The sequence below is a fragment of the Eretmochelys imbricata genome, chromosome 10 (assembly GCF_965152235.1).
Source record: "Eretmochelys imbricata isolate rEreImb1 chromosome 10, rEreImb1.hap1, whole genome shotgun sequence".
NCBI lineage: Eukaryota > Metazoa > Chordata > Testudines > Cheloniidae > Eretmochelys > Eretmochelys imbricata.
Genome location: NC_135581.1, coordinates 42,859,276 through 42,880,549, shown reverse-complemented (window position 1 = coordinate 42,880,549; position 21,274 = coordinate 42,859,276). Strand labels below are relative to the sequence as shown.

The 21,274-nt window shown below is 43.5% G+C and overlaps 1 protein-coding gene across 2 annotated transcripts in view; it reads left to right on the top strand.

Annotated features, from left to right (window-relative positions):
* Positions 1–21,274, top strand: part of ARIH1 (ariadne RBR E3 ubiquitin protein ligase 1) — a 113,981-nt gene that overhangs the window by 20,717 nt on the left and 71,990 nt on the right. For both annotated transcript variants that reach the window (XM_077828644.1, XM_077828646.1), the window contains exon 2: positions 19,617–19,684. In XM_077828644.1, the coding sequence (XP_077684770.1) occupies positions 19,617–19,684 (68 nt within the window). The remainder of the gene's footprint in view (positions 1–19,616; positions 19,685–21,274) is intronic.

Genomic DNA, 21,274 nt, shown 5'->3' with positions numbered 1-21,274 from the left:
GTCCTGTGGCTAGTACAGAGGCATGGGAGTCAGGACGGATGGGTTTGAATCCTGGCTCTGCTGCTAACTCACTGTGACTCAAGTGTTACACTTTTTTGGGAGCAAATTAATGGTATTTTTGGACAAAATCCCAGTAACTTGCAATTGATGAAGGTTGTCCATCCTCACCTCATAGGGGCTTGAGGCTTAATTAATGAAGAGGATTCAGAGCCCACTTATGCTGGGAAACTCAACTGACTTTTACAGTTTTCACTTCCAACAGCCTGGGCTGGCTGGTAGCAGTGGGGTGGGAACTGCTTTTAAATGGGTTTTGGAAAGCAATTTTGAAGAACCTTTTGGTTAGAGCTGTGCCCTACCTAGCTGTTCTAGCTGAGTTATGTGAACTTTTACAGTCAACCATTCAAGAATTACTTTAGGATGTGGTCTGCTTCCCCTTGTAGATGGAGCCCAAAAGTTCAAAGTATTCCATTAAAACACAACAAGAGTGCTATTCCCCACGATGATGCCATACTGGCTATCTCACTCCATTAACTCACTGATGACCACTGTCCTTTCCATTAATGTGCAGTGATAATACTGCATTATAAGTGATGTGTGGCTTGACATTTGTGATTAAGACACTGGACTAGGATTTGGTGTCTGGGTTCAGTTCTCAGCTGTAACAGACTACCTGTGCAACCACGGACCATAACTTATTCAGTTTGTCCCCATTTTACAGATGGGGAAGAGAATGATACTTTCCTCTCACTATTTAGAATATAAGCTCTTTGGGGCAGGACCTGCCTCAATGTGTGTACAGTATTTAGCAGTATTCAGCTCCCGTCTTAACTGGGTGCACTAGGCAAAACTATAGTACAACTAAGAATTGGCACCTTTTTATATAAATAAATTTAATGTACACATTACCTTACATGGAAAAAATGAGATCTGCTGGTGCAAAGCTAAGACAATCAGACAACCAAGGCCTCCCCTACCATCCTAGAAATCCCACACAAGGAACAAGCTCACTATTTTCCAGGGTGTAGGTCTGTGCTGCACCAGCTGCTCTACAATGAGAACTTACATTGACATAGCTATATCTCTCAGGGGTGTGGATTTTCACCTCGCAACCTAACCCCTGGTGTAGACAGTGCTAGGTCAATGGAATAATTCTTCAATTGACTTACCTACCACCTCTCAGGCGATGGATTAACTACAGTGACAAGAGAACCCCTTTTGTTGCTGTAGAGTGTCTATGCTGAAGTGCTGCAGTGGTGCACCGGTGCCACTGTAGCGTGTTAAGCGTAGACATACCCATAGCTCTTTGTATAAGAGGCATTGTTACACGTGACAAAGTTCCTTAGCTGTGTCATTCCTTTTTAAGGCAAATCTAGTTTCCGTTGTCCTTGTGAATCTCTGAGCCAGTGGAATATGTTTTTCATCTGACTCTGTGCTTTAATAGCTATGGCTATTATACTGGCTTGACAAAATGTGGAAATTGAAAGGGCTGCCAATCATCATTCCTGGTCTTCCAACAAGAGGAAATTGTTCTAAAAGACCATTAACAGACCAAAGTAAGTGTTATGTTGAAAGCTATTAATGGTCGCCATCTGATGCCTCTTTGATTCAAAGATAATCACAGACCTAGGCCTGGTCTAAACTAAAAAGTTAGGCTGACAGAGGTCCTTGCATTGACCTGTTTGTGCATATGTCGGCCAGAAACAAATTTGAGTGCAAATGTAAGCACCCGGTTTCAGCGGCGAAGTAAAACCACTTCCCTGAATGACGTAAAGACATGATCAACCTACTGATGTCCATGCTGTGTGAGGGTAGACCCTGTGTGACCTGTGTTGACCCAACAGTCCTCCAGCAGTTGTTCGCATTGCCCTATTCCCTGCAATTGTGACTGCTTTGGTAGCAATTGTGAACTACAGTGTCCAGGGGCCAGGAAGACGGGAAGCCACCCCCTCTTAAAAATACCCTACATATTTTTGAAATGTCCTTTCCTGATTGCCCAGCTTGCTGAGCACACCTAGAAGATCTTCCTTTTTGTGTGCGGCTGCCCAACTGGCCACACTGGCTCCATGTACTGGATGCATGCTTGCCTGGAGTAGACAGGAGGTATTGGATCTCCTGGGGAGAAGAAGCTGTCAAGCTCAGCTATGGACCAGCCATAGAAACGTGGACATCTATGAAAAGATTCCCTGGGGGTCAATGGGTGTGTCAAGCATTCTTCCAGGCTCACTGGAAGGAGCAGTTAACTACCTTTTTGTATCTGGGACTGCCCCACACACGGCTGGTCAGAGCAAGTTCTGTGGGCTGAGGGGAGTTCCCTGATTGTAAACATGGGTTTTGATATTGGCTTTCCAGGCTGCATGTGTTAGAAGGAGAAAGCCAGAAGAGAGCCTGGAGAAGCAGGTGAATGTTTTAAAGTGAGAGGAAGCAGAGCTTCTTGAGAACAGAGCTCACTGAAGTTGGCAACATCCTTGGGGATTTCTGAGCAAGGAAACTGCCTGCTCTTTCTACTGCATGCAGGGAAACAAGACTTGGTGTACACACATTCTTTATCGCTTACTTATTGATTTTCCATCCTAACAGAAACAAACCTGAAAAGCTCCAAATACTGGTTAAATGCTTGGGTCTAAGGGGCAACAATAGCATTCGCTAGAAACTAAAATTATACCTGGACGAAACTAAGGGCCTCCTGCACTTCAGGATTGCAAAACTCTCTGGGGTCCCAAAGTGGGATATAGTATAGAGCTTTCAGAGGCATCTTATCTAAGTGGCTCATTGTGGTGCATTAACCCTTGTATGGAGTCTTACAACCCTAGGGTAAAAATTGTTTGTTCTTTCCTGTAATGGATATACTAAGATGCTGCTGGGTTATATTCTGCTTTAATGGCAGTCTGTCGTACTGTCTTACAGCCCTGTGGGTAACACTACAACAGGTACTAACCATTTCAGAAATCTGGAAAGGGTTAAACCAGTGGCTTTCAAACTTTGTATTGGTGACCCCATTCGTACAGCAAGCCTCGGAGTGTGACACACCCCCCCCTTATAAATTAAAAATGGGAGGGGTAGTTTAATGGGGACTTGGGGCTGTCCCCATGGAGCTGACTGCTCATGACCCGCATATAACGATCTTGTGACCCCTTGAGGGGTCACGACCCCCAGTTTGAGAACTCCTGGGTTAAACTGAAGAACTGTTTGCCAAGGAACCGAGGTTCAGTGATGCTTTGTTTTCTATTTCTTGAAAGGTGTCCAGTGGCATTGGTCACGATGAATTTGAAAATGCCTCTAAATTTGTGGGACTTTCTTCTGGTGTTTTTTAAAGGCTTAGCTTTATATACTAAGATATGTACCACAATGAAATGCTAATAGTCAAAATATTCCTGAATGCAGATCTGTAAATGTTTGTTGAAAATCTGTTCCTATTCTGAGACCATTGATCCTTATCTTATAAAAACAGATGTCAAAATCTGACCTTTTTTAATGCCTTGCTTGCCTGCAATCCATATACAGATTTTAATTGTCATGATGCAATAGCATAGCTTATGCAATCATCTGAAACAGCAAATGATTTTCGAGAATGCTTGAAGCTTGACAAATCAAGCTGATCTCTAGTTGAGAAATGTTACTAGTGCAGAGGCTGAAGTTAACATTCCTAACTTGAGAATTCATACTGGCATTGTCATTTGTGTATTCAGTCTTTTCAGGAGCTTGATGAAGCAAAGTAACCTCGTTGTGCCTATTAATGGTTAACCTAGAAGCTTTCCAGAGCTCAAACAACAAAATATGAAGCAGTTGATTAGTCTCTTTCTGTCCATTATTAGGCTGCATTGGTGGTTGGCTATCTTTTTGTGCCATAACACTATATATCATTTGTAGAAATATTGAACTGAATTCCAAATCCCTGCTCTGATGCGCCATTACCAGCCAGCCTTTTTTCCGTAGGCACCGCAGCAGTCTGTGCCTTTAGGAGGAACTTGGGTGAGGACAGCGATGATGAGCTGATGAGCTCTGGAAGGCCAATTCCAAGCTTAGGAGTGGCATGCCAGAATGCTTGGAAATGTTTTGAAAGTGACAAAGCAGGCAGATGAAACTGACCTCATTAGCAGGGTTGAAAACTAGAACAGGAGGGTAAGTAGGGCAGGTTAGAAGGCTTATCTACACTGTCCCAGCTTGCTGTACAGTAACTTCCTGCGTGGACACTGCTGTGGTGCACAGAAAGTCCCTAAGTGTGGCTTGGCTTGCTATTAAGTGTAGGGACATTACTGGGAGGTAGTGTCACACCTTGTTTTGCTGCAGAGCAACTTGCTGTGTAGAAAAGCCCGGAGTTCAGCAGGGCTTTGCAAGTGTTAAGTTCAAACTTGAACTGGGGAATAAAGAGAAGGAACCAATGGAGGGATTCAAAAGGGGTGACATGGTCAAAAAGAGAGGCAAGGTGTTTGCTCGTAATTATTGCATTTTATGTGGACTGGAGAAGGTAAAATTGCAGTTGAAGGCCAGTAAGGCAGAGCTTAGAAGAATCCAGATGGGAAATAGGATGTGAACAAGCTTCAGTTTTAGGGATAGAAAGGCTGCATCTTAGTGAGGAAGAATTTGGTCATGGCTTGAGGGATTGTGCTAGAGAGGGAGGAGTTTTCCGCAGGTCACAAGCCTGAGTGACTGATGGTGTTCAGTGGCAGAAAATTGGGGTCACAGCATGTTAAACTGGCAGCGAGACATTTTGGAAAGGGTGTCAGAGAGGCTGGCAAGGCTGATTCCCCACTCTGGCACTTCGAGTGCAGAAGATGGGGGCCCGCAAGGACTCTAAAAATTAATACTGGCTACTCCAGGCTTGTATTAAACTTCCAAGGTTACAGCTTTTCTCTGACCTTGGATTGGTAGATGCTGCTACCACCCAAGTGCAAAACCCCTTTGAGAGACCAGGAAGGCACACTTGGGAATTCCTTTCTGTGGGATACCCTCAAGCACTTACACCCCCCTCTGGGGAAGAGCTGAGAAGAAAAACAAAGGAAATCAGCTGTTGCCAAGAGCTAATTAAACAACATGTGCACAAACCTCTTAAGACACAAAAATCCTATCCTGTTCTTAAAAAAGGTAAATTTTATTAAAAACAAAAAGAAAATACATCTGGAAACTCAGGCTATTGCTAGATGTAAAAACAAAAACAGCCCCTTTACAAGGATTAAGCATCAACAGTAATGTTCTTGAGGCCCAGTTTAAAGGTTACAAGCAAAACAAAAGCATTTGGGGTTAGCACAGAGGAGTTCACAAGCCATAAAAGAGATAAACATGATCATGTCTTCCTAGACATTTCTTGGTCTACTTACATATCTGGGGTTTCAGATGAGTAGTTTCTAGGGATAATACCGATGATTTTTCATACCTGGCCCCAAGCTTCTTACAGCATAATTGCAGCCCTGTCTGTCTCTCCCTGAGAGCAACAGACAGACAAATGGGGAGTCTTATTTCAATTTTAAAAAATTCTAGCATTCCCATTGGCTCTTTTCTCCAGGTGCCCATTCATTTATTTTAACCCTTTACAGGTAGAACAATTACAGAGCAGCTACTAAGAGGGATTTTATGGCGGCTGGCTGGCTGGGTGCCCTTAAAAGGGAGCTCTTCTCTCTCTCTCTCTCTCTCTCTCCCCCCCCCCCCCCCCCGCCCGCCCGCCCCTTTCATTTAGCACAGAGGCAGAATGGGTAAAGAGGAGTCGGGAGTGCAGAGACCTTTACAGGTAATCAGTACGGCAATAATAGTTGAAAACCTGTGAGCAGCTGAAACCACCCAGAGATGGTGTAGACTAAGGAGGAGGTGGTGGCTATGAGTACAGATCTGTGTTGCACAGTGAGCAATAGGAGAGATGAAGAGGACCAGCCAGCGGACACTGAATAACTGAGCCTTGAGAAGTAGAAGCAGAAGAGAATATCATGGAAACCCAGTGGAGGGTCTTTGAGGGTGGTGAAATCATGTTGTTTGACCCTAAAAAGGCAGAACTACAGAAGAGAACAAATTTGTGGTGGAGGAAGTCCATGTGATCACTGAAGACTGAGTCATGCAACAGTAGTTGAGCTGTTGGAATTTGGAACTGAGCCAGGGTTGGGATTTATTTTAGTAGGGTGGGCTTTGTGCTGAAAGAAGGGTAAAGAGTCAGGTGGAGGGGAGAGGAGTGGGAGGGCTTGACAAGTCTGCAGAGGCGAGCGAGGTGGCAGAAAAGTGAGACTGGTGGATTTGATGTCACAAAAGGGCCAAGTAAATGTTAAATGAGATAACTTAGTGGCTGGTGAGAGGAAACTCTGACATGTAGAAGGGTGCAGGGGCAGTGATTAGCCACTCACGCAGCCTTGTCTTCACTATTTTGGTGAGTGGGGGAGCTGATGGGGTTTGAAAGTCAATTAAGGAAATGAGGGTAAAATGTGGGGAAATTAAGGGATAAGACTGGAAGCTGAGCCCATGTGGATTAAGGTGGCAGACTGACTGTAGGGCAGAGCCAAGTGTTGGGGCAGAGAGGGTAGTTGACAGCTATGAGGGAGGGACGTTTGATGCAGTGTTGCTTGGAATAGGGAAGAGATGACAGGAGTGGGAGAGACTCATGCCTTCTATATCTGGGGGTAATTCACAGTGGGTTGTGGGTGAGGAGAAGCCACGAAGAGTACAGCTGCAGAGGGAACGTGAGATGGGGAAATCCTGGCTTCAGCGAGGGCAAGGAGATGGTGGGGGAGCAAAAATAAGATGTGAATGGTATTGGGTTTTTTAGATGAAGAAGGTATTTGAGAATGAAGGTGAGGCTGCAGATTATGGGACAAGATAGACTGGACTGGTGGCTGGCAAGGGTTGGCTGGGGCGGAGGGAATGCTGGCTTGAGAGAAATGACACCAAAGTGTGTGTGTGTGGGGGAGGGGAGGATGGCAAAAAAGGAGAATATAGGGGTGAGGGTGGATTTGCAGGAGGTGGGAGAGCCTCTTGTGAAGGGGATGATGAAGAGTTGACAAAAGGATAGGAGGGAAGGGAAAATGAAGATTAGGATGGTACAAAGGCCACATCTATATGTACAGTACCACTGCTGCATGTGTGGTGATGACCTGTATGCCGATGAGAGAGAGAGTTCTCCCATCTGCATAAAAAAACCACCTCCGCAAGCGGCAGAAGCTGTGTTAGCAGGAGAAGCTGTCCCACCAACATAGTGCTGTGCACACGAACACTTACTCCGGTGTAACTTACATTGATTGGGGGTGCTTTATTCACCCCCCTGACCGACATAAGTGATGCTGGCGTAAGCTAAATGACTGGTGATTATTGCAGAAGCCTCCTGGATAACTCAGTCTGAGTTTGTTGGACAGTTTGAACATTTCAAAGCCATGAGTCCAGGAATTACTCACCTGTAAGGCATAAGATCTTTGTTAGGTAAGCTGAGAGATTCCTGTCGCTGTGTTTTCTGTAGAAATCCCCTGTAAGAGTAAATCGCCTCTTTCACAATCAGAGGTCACACTGTAGAAGTGTAAAACAAATTGAGCCTTGTTCTGGTGATGTTGTGTTAGTATGATTCAGGCTAAAAGAAGGTGTGAACATACCGAACAACAAGTGCATGTAATATTTAAGCTCTAATTCAGTGATGGGGGTGGTTAGAATAGGGGAAGGCTAAAATAGCACAGATGACTAGGTTATTGTTAGTAGTTGATAGTGTAGGTTTCAAGTCAGTTACTAACCAAACAGTAGAAACAGGTATACAATGTTCAATGCCTCCTATCAGTTGCCTTTTGTGTGTGTGTGTGTGTGTGTGTGTGTGTGTGGCAGTATGGGACTTGAGCCATTGCCATCAATAGGGAGATTTAAAGCCCTCTACTTGCCTAGGTAGGAAATTGAAGATTTATTGGGATGTTTTTCTGAGCCGCTCTTGTTGGCATTGGTGCACTTTTATATTGGATATTTCATAGAATCATAGAATATCAGGTTGGAAGGGACCTCAGAAGGTCATCTAATCCAACCCCCTGCTCAAAGCAGGACCAATCCCCAACTAAATCATCCCAGCCAGGGCTTTGTCAAGCCTGACCTTAAAAATATCAAAGGAAGGAGATTCCACCACCTCTGTAGGTAACACATTCCAGTGGTTCACCACCCTCCTAGTGAAAAAGTTTTTCCTAATATCCAATCTAAACCTCCCCCACTGTAATTTGAGACCATTACTCCTTGTTCTGTCATCAGCTACCACTGAGAACAGTCTAGATCCATCCTCTTTGGAACCCCCTTTCAGGTAGTTGAAAGCAGCTATCAGATCCCCCCTCATTCTTCTCTTCCGCAGACTAAACAATCCTAGTTCCCTCAGCCTCTCCTCATAAGTCATGTGTTCCAGTCCCCTAATAATTTTTGTTGCCCTCCGCTGGACTCTTTCCAATTTTTCCACATCCTTCTTGTAGTGTGGGGCCCAAAACTGGACACACTACTCCAGATGAGGCCTCACCAATGTCGAATAGAGGCGAACTATCATGTCCCTGGGTCTGCTGGCAATGCCGCTACATATACATCCCAAAATGCCATTGGCCTTCTTGGCAACAAGGGCACACTGTTGACTCATATCCAGCTTCTGTCCACTGTAACCCCTAGGTCCTTTTCTGCCAAACTGCTGCTGAGCCATTTGGTCCCTAGTCTATAGCGGTACATGGGATTCTTCCGTCCTAAGTGTATGACTCTGCACTTAGAAAAGGAGTACTTGTGGCACCTTAGAGACGAACAAGTACTCCTTTTCTTTTTGCGAATACAGACTAACACGGCTGTTACTCTGATTCTGCGCTTGTCCTTGTTGAACCTCATCAGATTTTGTTTGGCTCAATCCTCTAATTTGTCTAGGTCCCTCTGTATCCTATCCCTATCCTCCAGTGTATCTACCTCTCCTCCCAGTTTAGTGTCATCTGCAAACTTGCTGAGGGTGCAATCCACACCATCCTCCAGATCATTTAAGAAGATATTGAACAAAACCGGCCCGAGGACCAACCCTTGGGGCACTCCACTTGATACCGGCTGCCAACTAGACATGGAGCCATTGATCACTACCCGTTGAGCCCGACAATCTAGCCAACTTTCTATCTACCTTATAGTCCATTCATCCAGCCCATACTACTTTAACTTACTGGCAAGAATGCTGTGGGAGACCGTGTCAAAAGCTTTTCTAAAGTCAAGGAACAACACGTCCACCACTTTCCCCTCATCCACAGAGCCAGTTACCTCGTCATAGAAGGCAATTAGATTAGTCAGGCATGACTTTCCCTTGGTGAATCCATGCTGACTGTTTCTGATCACTTTCCTCTCCTCTAAGTGCTTCAGAATTGATTCCTTGAGGACCTGCTCCATGATTTTTCTAGGGACTGAGGTGTGGCTGACTGGCCTGTAGTTCCCAGGATCATCCTTTTTTTAAAGATGTGCACTACATTAGCCTTTTTCCAGTCATCCGGGACTTCCCCGGATCGCCATGAGTTTTCAAAGATAATGGCCAATGGCTCTGCAATCACATCCGCCAACTCCTTTAGCACTCTCAGATGCAGCGCATCCGGCCCCATGGACTTGTGCTCGTCCAGCTTTTCTAAATAGTCCCGAACCACTTCTTTCTCCACAGAGGGCTGATCACCTCCTCCCCGTGCTATGCTGCCCAGTGCAGTAGTGTGGGAGCTGACCTTGTTCGTGAAGACTTGTATCAGTCAGTCCTGACTCCCATGTTTAACTCCCCCACCCCATTAATTTAGACCATTCCAGAGAGCTATGGAAGAGTGTACAACCAAGAAATGGTCCTGGAAATGAGTAGCTGGAGGTCAAGAAGCTTGATAGCTACCCTCAAACTGGACTGTGAATGTGCACAAGTGGCTGGGAAGGGGACAGGCTTTATTATATTGCTAAGGGAATCGAGAGTTTGATAAAGCTTTATAGTTTTTTATACATATGAGTTTACCTTTTAGTGGTAATGTTGCTATAATATCCAAGGTATAACATTTCAGATCAATATGTGGACCTAGAGCAACACTGCACAACAGGGACCTGACCTGTACACTAGTTTTATAAGACAGATCAGTGACTTGGCAGAGGGGATTTTAGGATGAGCCACCCAGTACTGTTCTACACGTGCTTAAAAATGCTTGGCATGCTTATATTGGCAAACCTGTTAAAAGTTTTGACTGATTAAATATTTGCTGCATGGGATGACTGCAGCACTACCCTGATGCTGCTTTATTAGAGGAAGATGTCTGTGGTGGTTGTACGTGTGGTTGGCACAGTTGCCAACTTTCACGTGATAAATAAGCACCCCGACTTTCACAATAAACCAAAAATCAAGCTAATCCCATTTCAAAACAAGCCAATCCCTAAGAACCCCAACACTCTGACTCGATCCCCCCCCAGCGTGCAGTCTGGGACTGTGGTGGGTACACTATGCACCCCTGACTCTCTCTCCCCCCTTGCCCCTGCTTGCCAGGAGCTGATTAAAAAAAAAAACAGCAACAAGCTGCAACGAGCTACAAGCCAAAAAATAGCCAACAAGCAACTCACAAGCCAATTAAGCCAAAAACAAGCCCAATTTCTGCGTTCTTTTTCACAGGTTTGGCATGTCTGGGCTTTTTCAAGCGCTTAACTTCCAGTTTTTAAACTGCTCATCTTACAGAGGCCTGCCTTACACCAGCTTATACAAGGTGTTGCTAAGTAGAACTTCGCATTCTGTATGCTCAAACACCTACTTTGAAACCAGCTGGCTGCCACTTGCCAAGGAATTGAAATACCACCTCTCATCCGATGAAGTGAGCTGTAGCTCACGGAAGGTTATGCTCAAATTTTAGTCTCTAAGGTGCCACAAGTCCTCCTTTTCTTTTTGTGGATACAGACTAACACGGCTGTTACTCTGAAACCTTTCTTAGTATGTATGCCAGTGGAATGTATCTGAGCCTGTCATTCAAATACTTGAGCCATTTGAAGAGTTGTAGAAAGGTTCAGGAAGAGTCAGCATTTTTGACGGTCTCTGCATGGTTGACTCATGTATATGCAGAAGTATGACAAAAGGCATAGATTGCATGTTCAATCAGAAGTTGTATTAGAAAGGTTTGACCATGTAGAGTCCAAATAAGGCTTAACAGTGGCATGTAGGTTCTATTCCCTGCTGTCAATTTAAACCTTTGGTGCAAATTGTAGAAATGCAAAAGCTGCCATATTTTAAATAACTGCTGTATAATGGCAATATCCAAGATGAGGAACTTATCAATACCCTGTCTTGAGAGGGTGGAGGATTTTTGCTGGGGAGCTAAGCAGGAGCTGAGTTATTATTAAAAGGCTATTTATGTGTACTGAACACTCAGATTGGAACAGCAGGTTCTCCCTATTGCATGGTGAGAAGCTGATTTCTTCAAATGCGTTTTTGTCTATCATCAGCTAAAAGAGTTAAACTGCCTAGAAAACTTGTCTTGAAATTGAATGCAGTGACCAACCAAATACTGCAAAATGTCACTCAAATGCGGTTTTCAAAATCCCTGTTTTAAATGTTCTCATAATCTCTCCTAAACTAGTTCGCAATTCATGTATTTTAATATACATCCAGGGTTTTAACTTTTCTCTTTGAGGGAGAGAGATTTTCCTCTTTCGTGCCCCCCATATGGGGTTTGGCCAACAATATACAGAAAGGTTTTATTTGGTAGCCAAAAGAAATGAATCTAACACTAATTGGATTTGTAGCTTAGTGAAAAATACAATCAACCCCCAAAATTAAGGAGTTTGAACTTCAATCAGTATCACTTCCCAGTAGAAGTACTCTCTCCAAAACTCTACCAAACTTGCATTCTGAAGTTTATAGGATCCTCATCCACTTCTTTCCTGCATTCTTTTCATGTTTGCTCTCTACTTCTGCTGTAACTAAACTCCAGAGATAGGAAGGTTAGAGATACTCATTTAGAACAGATTGAGTCTTCAGACAAGTGACAGTTCATCAAATTCTGTGAAGCAGTTTGGATTTTCTTCCCTTCCTCCACAGGCAGATTTACTGTATGTATATTTTACTAGAGTTGTCAGAGCTTGTCTTTTTAAAGTGTTGCTAGAATTTGTTTCAACAAAATGGCTGCTTTCCTCTTTCTTAGGTTTCCCTTACTATCAAGATATCAGTAGCTTTTTGACTAGCTTCTAGTGAGCAGTAGGCAACCTTCTTTCTAGGTTTAAGCATGTACAATTAACAGGTGATTAGTCTTGTGTGATAATCTATTTTGGCTGTCCTCTCAAACATTGTTTGAATGAAAATCTAATATTGGAACACAAGTTAATTTCTCCCTTGGTTGTCATCTGTTTCTGGCTGCTTTATTTGGTTATTAAAATGTGTTTTTATAAACAGGAGATGTCCTTATAACCCAGTTCTTCCTGCTGCTGCTTCAGACTAAATCCTATCTTTGCATCATCACAGCCTGCCTGTAGCAAATGTTTCATACAGTAGTAGCAGTGTTAAAGCATTGTGCAGTAGGGTTTCACAATTAAATTAACTTCCTTCAAAAATGTAGTCTGACATCAATTGCACAATCTTTTTTTTTTTTGTCACTTCATATTGGGCTGCTAGTAGTTACCTTTTAAAAGCACAATCCTTAATGCCAAAGATTTTCACATCTGTAGTTAATTGTGGCTAAAATCACATGTTGATTTTTACCAAATTAGGCTTTTTAAACTTTTCTAGTCCCTGATTTCCAGGGTGCTGTATTGCTTAATTCATGGACAAAGATTTTACTTCTGCTAGTACAGTAGGGACAAAGGGGCAAAGATGTTATGTCCTGCCTTCTGTATCAACAAAACAACCAGCTAAGTTTTAAATCTTGAATCTTTGTGGAAAACAGATAACCCACTTTTTTGGATGTGGTAGGAGCTTGATGTGCTGCCAGTAAATCAAAGAATTATAGACTTTAAGGTCAGAAGGGACCATTATGATCGTCTAGTCTGACCTCCTGCACAATGCAGGACACGGAATCTCACCCACCAACTCCAGTAACAAACACCTAACTTATGTCTGAGCTACTGAAGTCCTTAAATCGTGTTTTAAAGACTTCAAGGTGCAGAGAATCCTCCAGCAAGTGACCCGTGCCCCATGCTGCAGAGGAAGGCAAAAAACCCCCAGGGCCTCTGCCAATCTGCTCTGGGGGAAAATTCCTTCCTGACCCCAAATATGGCGATCAGCTAAACCCTAAGCATGTGGGCAAGACTCACCAGCCAGACAACCAGGAAAGAATTCTCTGTAGTAACTCAGATCCCACCCCATCTAACATCCCATCACAGGCCATTGGGCATATCTACTGCCAGTAGTCGAAGATCAATTAATTGCCCAAATTAGGCTATCCCATCATATCATCTCTTCCATAAACTTATCAAGCTTTGTCTTAAAGCCAGATATGTCTTTTGACCCCACTGCTTCCCTTGGAAGGCTGTTCCAGAACTTCATTCCTCTGATGGTTAGAAACCTTCATCTAATTTCAAGTCTAAACTTCCTGATGGCCAGTTTATATCCATTTGTTCTTGTGTCCACATTGGTACTGAACTTAAATACTACTTCTCCCTCCATGGTATTTATCCCTCTGATATATTTATAGATAGCAATCATATCTCCTCTCATCCTTCTTTTGGTTAGGCTAAACAAGCCAAGCTTATTGAGTCTCCTTTCATAAGACAGGTTTTCCATTCCTCAGATCACTCTCGTAGCCCTTCTCTATACGTGTTACAGTTTGAATTCATCCTTCTTAAACATGGGAGACCAGAACTGCACTCATCTGGAATAGTGTGGTCTCACTGGTGTCTTGTATAATGGTATTAACACCAGCTTATCTCTACTGGAAATACCTCGCCTGATGCATCCCAAGACCGCATTAGCTTTTTTCACGGCCATATCACATTGGCGGCTCATAGTCATCCTGTGATCAACCAATACTCTGAGGTCCATCTCCTCCTCTGTTACTTCCAAGTAATGCATCCCCAGTTTATAACAGGAATTGTTGTTGTTAATCCCTAAATGCATGATCTTGCACTTTTCACTATTAGATTTCATTCTGTTACTATTACTCCAGTTTACAAGGTCATCAGGATCTTCCTGTATGATATCCCGGTCCTTCTCAGTATTGGCAATACCTTCCAGCTTTGTGTCATCTGCAAACTTTATTAGCACATTCCCGCTTTTTGTGCCAAGGTCAATAATAAAGATTAAATAAGACTGGTCCCAAAACCGATCCCTGAGGAGCTCCTCTAGTAACCTCCTTCCAGTCTGACAGTTCACCTTTCAGTGTGACCCATTGTAGTCTCCCCTTTAACTAGTTCCTTATCCACCTTTCAGCTTTCATATTGACCCCCATCTTTTCCAGTTTAGCTAATAATTCTCCATGTGGAACCGTATCAAATGCCTTACTGAAATCTAGGTAAATTAGATCCACTGCTTTTCCTTTGTCTAAAAAATGTTACATCCTCAAAGGAGGAGGTCAGGTTGGTTTGACACGATCTACCTTTTGTAAAGCCATGTTGTATTTTGTCCCAATTACCATTGACTTCAATGTCCTTAACTACTTTCTCCTTCAGAATTTTTTCCAAGACCTTGCATACTACAGATGTCAAACTAACAGGCCTGTAGTTACCCGGATCGCTTTTTTTACCTTTCTTAAAAATAGGAACTATGTTATCAAATCTTTGACTTACACTTTTAATTAATTTGGTAGTTTTAATTAATTTGGTAGCGAAGTAGCTAAGGGAAACTGAACCCCAGCAGGCTTCTAGAAGTGAGCCACTTTCCTGACCACAAACACATTGCAAATTACTGGACCTATAATGTGACATCAGTGTCACAGGTATAATTCTGGTGTAGCATACCCTTTTGTGACATTGAAGTCTTCCACCATCGAAGGAAGAGAGGAAAATAGTTTCCTTTAGTTTCTCTTTATGGTTACATTGCTGAAGATGTCTTGGGGACCCTGACTCAGAGAATTTGATGTAGAAAGCTGCAGTATCTCTTCACTGGGAAAACAGCAGAATACAGAAATGAAACTAATTCGTCTGTCAGTCTATCAAAATACTGTAAAATGTCAAGTCAAACAAAATATTCACCGAAGTGCAATCTGTTTCCAAACCATTTGACTAAAAATTGTTGCTGATCTTCAAAATAGCATAATCACTGGTCTTAAGATGTCTGATGTTTCTGTATCCACCCTGTCCTTCCTGCTTTCCCTCCTGTGCTACACAGTTTATTACAAAAAGGGCCTACCAGTCCACTGCTGCTGTGCCCAATTGATCTCTGAAGTGCTTAATGGGAACTTGCAGAAGAGTGAATTTAGTGGTTCAAGGGCCTGGTGGGCTGCTGCAACAGAGGGAGGGCAGCACTTCAAGGTAATTAAGACCAACTTAACACCTTAGTAGGGAAAAAATACTTTAGGAAAACATTGCTTCCTTGTGCATCCTTCTGGCAAATTCACTGCAACAAGAAATATCGTAGATTACATTTGTAAAAAGCTACATATTTGCTTGTTGGAGGTTTGCTTAGAATTCTAGTGCAAGGCAAAGCTAACTCTCTTTGTTTAAATCAGTGTGTTTTGTTTTAATGTGTGATGGTGCTGGGATGATTAGCTGGAGAAACCCATATATGGCATTTGTCCTATATGCTTGGCAGGACTTGCCTGAGACACTGAAACAAATACTGCCTTATTGAAATAGAAAGGGAGTTTTTCCTAAAGTACAAGTTTTTGTGATTGTAAGTGTTGAAACTGTAACTTGTGACCTAGGTAGTCTGGTGGTAAAATCAGCTCAAATCCCAAAAGGGCACTGTCCCAGGGTGTGGCCCTTTCAAGGGAATTAGGGACCAGTCTTTCTGTCATGGGCTCTGTTAAGGGGAATGAGCCAATCCAGACCCACCCAGGTGACTGGATAACATTTAACTCATTAAGGAACACCTGGGCCTAATAAAGGCTTACAAGGGTTGTCAGAAATCTCCACAATGCAGAGGGGAAGCCCTGGGAAAAGGAACTTTTCAGGGGATCTCTTAGAGAGCTCATCAGAAAAAGGGAACCTAGGAAGGGTACTCCTGCAGTTAGCAGGTTCCAAAAGGGCTACAAGCGACAAAGCCTTAGGAAAGCCTAGTCCCAATAACAGGATCTTGCCAGACAGTAGCAAGAGGCCGAGATCGCTGGGAAACTACATGCTGCTCCAGAGAAGAGCTGCATCAGCTTGACCTCTGCAAGGATCCTGAGTCCACAAAAGGAACTCTTCCCAAGGTTACGGCAGGAGACTTTACTCCAGAAGAGGGTCCCAGGTTTAGGGCATTAGTGGTGAAGAGCCTGGCTAGAGGACTCATGTGGAGAAGACTGACTGATAGTAACTTTCCAGCCCCCCGCCCCCCCCCCCCCCCCAAGCTAGCATGCAGGGAGTGAAGGCTTGATTGCATGTCTGTTTGGCCTTTGATTAAATAAACTGCACCGCTGAAGGGGCACCGCTAGCTGTATACAAATCTCACTGAATTTACTGATAGCCCACAAGGGGAAACTAAGGCAGGGACACATTAACTGCTCCACACTGGGCTGCTGGGAGAACATAAGAACGGCCATACTGGGTCAGATCAGTGGTCCCTCTAGCCCAGTATCTTGTCTTCTGACAATGGCCAGTGCTAGATGCTTCAGAGGGAATGAACAGACCAGAGCAATTTATTGAGTGATCCATCCCATCATCCAGTCCTGGTTTCTGGCAGTCCAGGGTTTAGGGACATGGAGAGCATGGGGTTGCATCCCTGACCATCTTCACTAATAGCTGTTTGTGGATCTATCCTCCATGAACGTATCATATTGTGTTTTGAATGCAGTTATACTTTTGGCCTTCACAACTTCCCCTGGCAACTAGTTCGACAGGTTGACTGTATTGTGTGAAGAAATACTTCCTTGTGTTGGGTGACCCCTGGTTCTTGTGTTATGTGAAGGGGTAAATAACACTTCCTTAGTCGCTTTCTCCACACCAGTCATGGTTTTGTAGACTATCATATCCCTCTTAGTCATCTCTTTTCCAAGCTGAACAGTCACAGGCTTTTAAATCTCTCGTATGGAAGATGTTCTGTACCCCTCATCATTTTTGTTGCCCTTCTCTGCACCTTTTCCAATTCTAGTATCTTTTTTTGAGATGGGGCAACTAAAACTTCATGCAGTAATCCGTGGTATTCCCATACTTTGATCTATATAGTGGCATTATGATATTTACTGTCGTCTTATCTATCCCTTTCCTAATGGTTCCTAACGTTCTGTTGGCTTTTTGACTGCTGCTGCACATTGAGTGGATGGATAGTTCTCTGAAAACATGATTTTTTTTCAAGATATTGACACGTACTAGCTAATTTAGACCCCATCATTTTGTATGTATATTTGCAATTGTTTTCCAATGTGTATTACTTTGCATTTATCAACATTGAATTTCATCTGCCATTTGTTGCCTAGTCACCCAGTTTTGTGAAGATCCCTTTGTAACTCTTCGCAGTATGCTTTGTAATTCTGTCATGTGCCAAAGTTGGCAGCTCACTGTTTACCCCCTCTTCCAGATCATTTATGAATATGTTAAACAGCACTGGTCCCAGCACAGATCCTTGGGGGACCCTGCTATTTCTGTACTGTGAAAACTGACCATTTATTCTTACCCTTTTCTTTCTTAGCTTTTAACCAGTTACTGGTCTGAGAGGACCTTGCCTCTCATCTGATGACTCCTTACTTTGCTTAAGAGCCTTTGGTAAAGGACTTTGTCCAAGGTTTTCTGAAAGTCCAGATACATTATATCCACTGGATTATATTTATTCACAGACCTCAAAGAATTCTAATAGATTGGTGAGACATGATTTCCCTTTACAAAGGCCATGTTGACTCTGGTATGCAGCACAATGCCAGTGTTGACACAGATGCTCTGAGGGCAAGCACTTACGCTGTAACAGTCTCTATTTTAGTATTCAGTTTAGTTACTACAGGAAATGTTTATGGTTATATTAGACATAATTATGTGATTATCTACAATCTGTTCAATACTTGCACCACTTCAGTGGCTTTTCCTGTCATTCCCATCCACTGAGTAATGGATCTTAACCCACTTTGATTTTGCTTGCACTAAACGGAAAACATCTGTGGGATGTTAATATAACTGTGTTGTCCAGAGCTTCCTGAAGAAACATGATTGGGTTGTTGTGAGTTTATATACCTAGGGTCATAGAATCATAGAATGTCAGGGTTGGAAGGGACCTCAGGAGGTCATTTAGTCCAACCTCCTATTTTTGCCCCTGATCCCTAAATGGCCCCCTCAAGGATTGAGCTCACAACCCTGGGTTTAGCAGGCCAATGCTCAAACCACTGAGCTATCCCTCCCCCCTCTGAGTTGATCATGTGAGAAGGGAAGTGTAACAAGATGAGTCTTGTCCTTTCGGTAACAGCCAAGGTATGCTTTCAGATGCCTGGTGGATGGTGGATCCTGGTCTGTAGGATATCATTAAATTACAAATCATACGTGATGGGGACCACATCCTTAAAGAAATGGCTCCCAAACCCCTCTTCTGGCCTTCAAACTATCTTCCAACCTTGCCAAGTTCATCAGAAATAAGCTCCACATAAATCAGGACCTACCAACTCAAAGTGATACCAGACCCTGCCATAATACATGCAAAGCCTGCAGACATATCTCCACTGCTGTGATGAACAATACCTGCCACAACATACTTTAAGATCCCTGGGTCCTACCCATGCCTATTACAACATGTTGTGTACCTCATACAGTGCACTAAATGCTCCATAACTATGTGGGTGAAATCAAACAATCATTATGCTCTCAAATGAACACTCTCAGGAAAATGCTAAAAGACAAAAACACTGTCTCATCTGTGGGTGAACACTTTTTACACACTCCACCTCTAACTTCTCAGTCCTCATTGTCAAAGGAAACCTGCACACCGCCTTCAAAAGACAAGCTTGGGAGCTTTAATTCAAACTTTGCTAGATACTAAAGATCATGGTCTTAACAACACTGGATGTATGGCTTATTACAACAGTCTATAACCCACTATCCCCATTTTTTTGTCCTGTGACTTGCAGGGGTGTTAACAGGCCACTTCACCTTGATTGGTTCCTTAGAATGTGTTAACTCCTCAGGCTAAACACCTTGTTCCACCTTGTATTTAGCTGTGACTCTTGAGTACCTTTCCCAGACCTGAAAAAGAGCTCTGTGTAGCTTGTAAGCTTGTCTTTCACCAACAGAAGTTGATCCAATAAAAGATACTACCTAACTTGCCTTGTCTCTTTAGTGATACGCAGTAGACATGAAGTTAACTGCTGTGGTGACTTATACGGAGCATTGAGTCTACAACAGCTTTTTTCCATTTTGCTTAAATGAATTTCTTAGGGTAGCACTTATGAAAAATGCTTTTATTCAAACAAATGTTAAGCCTATTTAATTTTTCAAATGTGCTTGTCTACTTGGACTAATAGTTCATCCAGTGTGGAGATAATGTGGACGGTACAACTTGTCAATAAACATTTAGTATCCTTGGCCTCCATGTTTGCTTGTCAAGAGCCTTATTCAGGTCCCTGATCACAAATGGACTGAGATAAGAGTTTACTGTTTGTTGTACATTATTTTGTTTTCTCTTTCTTTAGAATCCGGCAACTATCACCAGAATACTACTTAGCCATTTCAACTGGGATAAAGAGAAGCTGATGGAAAGGTAAGTAGCCACCTTTTTGGTAGACAGACACTTTTCACTTGAAACCCATAAGAAGTGGAGATAAAGTGGAGATTTTCGTATATGGAAAATCTATTATGTGAGGTAGAGGAAATTTTTCCTTTTTACATAGCAGTGCACACTAGCTATTGTTTTAGCACTGCTAATTTTCAGAAGCTAAAGGGGAAAGTAAATACCCATGAGAAGTATACCTGCTTTTTTTGAGGGGGCATTTGTCGCTTGACTTTTCCATCCCCAATTCCCTTCCAGTTTCATGTGTATATGCTCTGGGAATTTTGTATTTCTGCAAGGATTCCAAATGCCCCTAAAATGGGGTGGGCAAACTATCGCCATTTTAAGCCAGCCCGTGAGCTCCTGCTGGGGAGTAGGGTCTGCGGCTTGCCCCGCTCTGGCTGGAGAGCTGGGTCAGGGGCTGCACCACGCGGCCCTGCTCTGGCCAGGGCGCTGGGTCGGGGGCCGCACCGTGTGGCTCCTGGAAGCCGTGCCATGGCCCCACTCTGGCTCCTAAGCACTCCAGTGGGAGCAGTAGGGGGGTGCCTGCGGATGGGGCAGTGTGCAGAGCTGCCTAGCCACGCCTCCAGGTAGGAGCCGGAGAAGGGACATGCCGCTGTTTCTGGGAGCCGCTTGAGGAAAGCACCATTCAGAACCTGCACCCCTGAGCCTCTCCCCACGCCCCAACCCTCTGCCCCAGCCCTGATTTCTCCTCCCCCCCAGTCTCCAAACCCTCGGTCCCAGCCCAGAGCACCCTCCTACACCCCAAACTCCTCAGCCCCACCCCAGAGCCTGCACCCACAACCAAAGGCCCCCCCCCAATTTCATGAGCATTCATAGCCCACCATACAATTTCTATTCCCCTATGTGGCCCTCAGGCCAAAAAGTTTGCTGACCTCTTCCCTAAGAGAAGCAAGCACAAACACATTCCTGTTATCTTACAGATACTTAAATTGGGTGCCTTCTGCATGTTATCCTTGCTTGTTCATCTTTTTTTGTGTCTAACATGTTGAGTCTTGGGTGGCCAGAAATAAACTCTGCATTAATCCTGCAGTGACTAAATTGCTCTTGACTGATACAGGGCATCAGTATATGTGTATGTGCTAGCCTGTCTTGTTTTCATCTTCTGGACACTGATTTTTTTTGTCTTGTCTTTTGGGGTTGTGGTTTGAATCTTGGGTTTTCTATGGAAAACTATTTTGCTGCCACCTTTTTGATTTCTAGTCAATGTTGCCAGAACAAAATGTTTCTTCTGAAAACACAAATCTTTGTGTTTTCTGGAGTGAAAGAGTGCTTTGCTAGTTTGTGTTGTGGTGGTGTATTTTGCTGTATAACCTCTGAGCCCAACTCCAGCAGCTAGATTGGTAACACGGCCAAATATGATAGTCTCTGTAAAAGAATATGGGAGCCAAGAAAATCAGGGTTCTTATACAAGTTGATTAAACATAAGGATATCAGTCTAGAAACACTGGTTAGATGGCCGTGGTGGTTCTTCACCTTGACCTCCATGGCCTCGCTTATCTCCTCCTTGCTGATGTCAAACTCCACTAATTCAGACAAGAAAAATGTAACTGCAGAGAG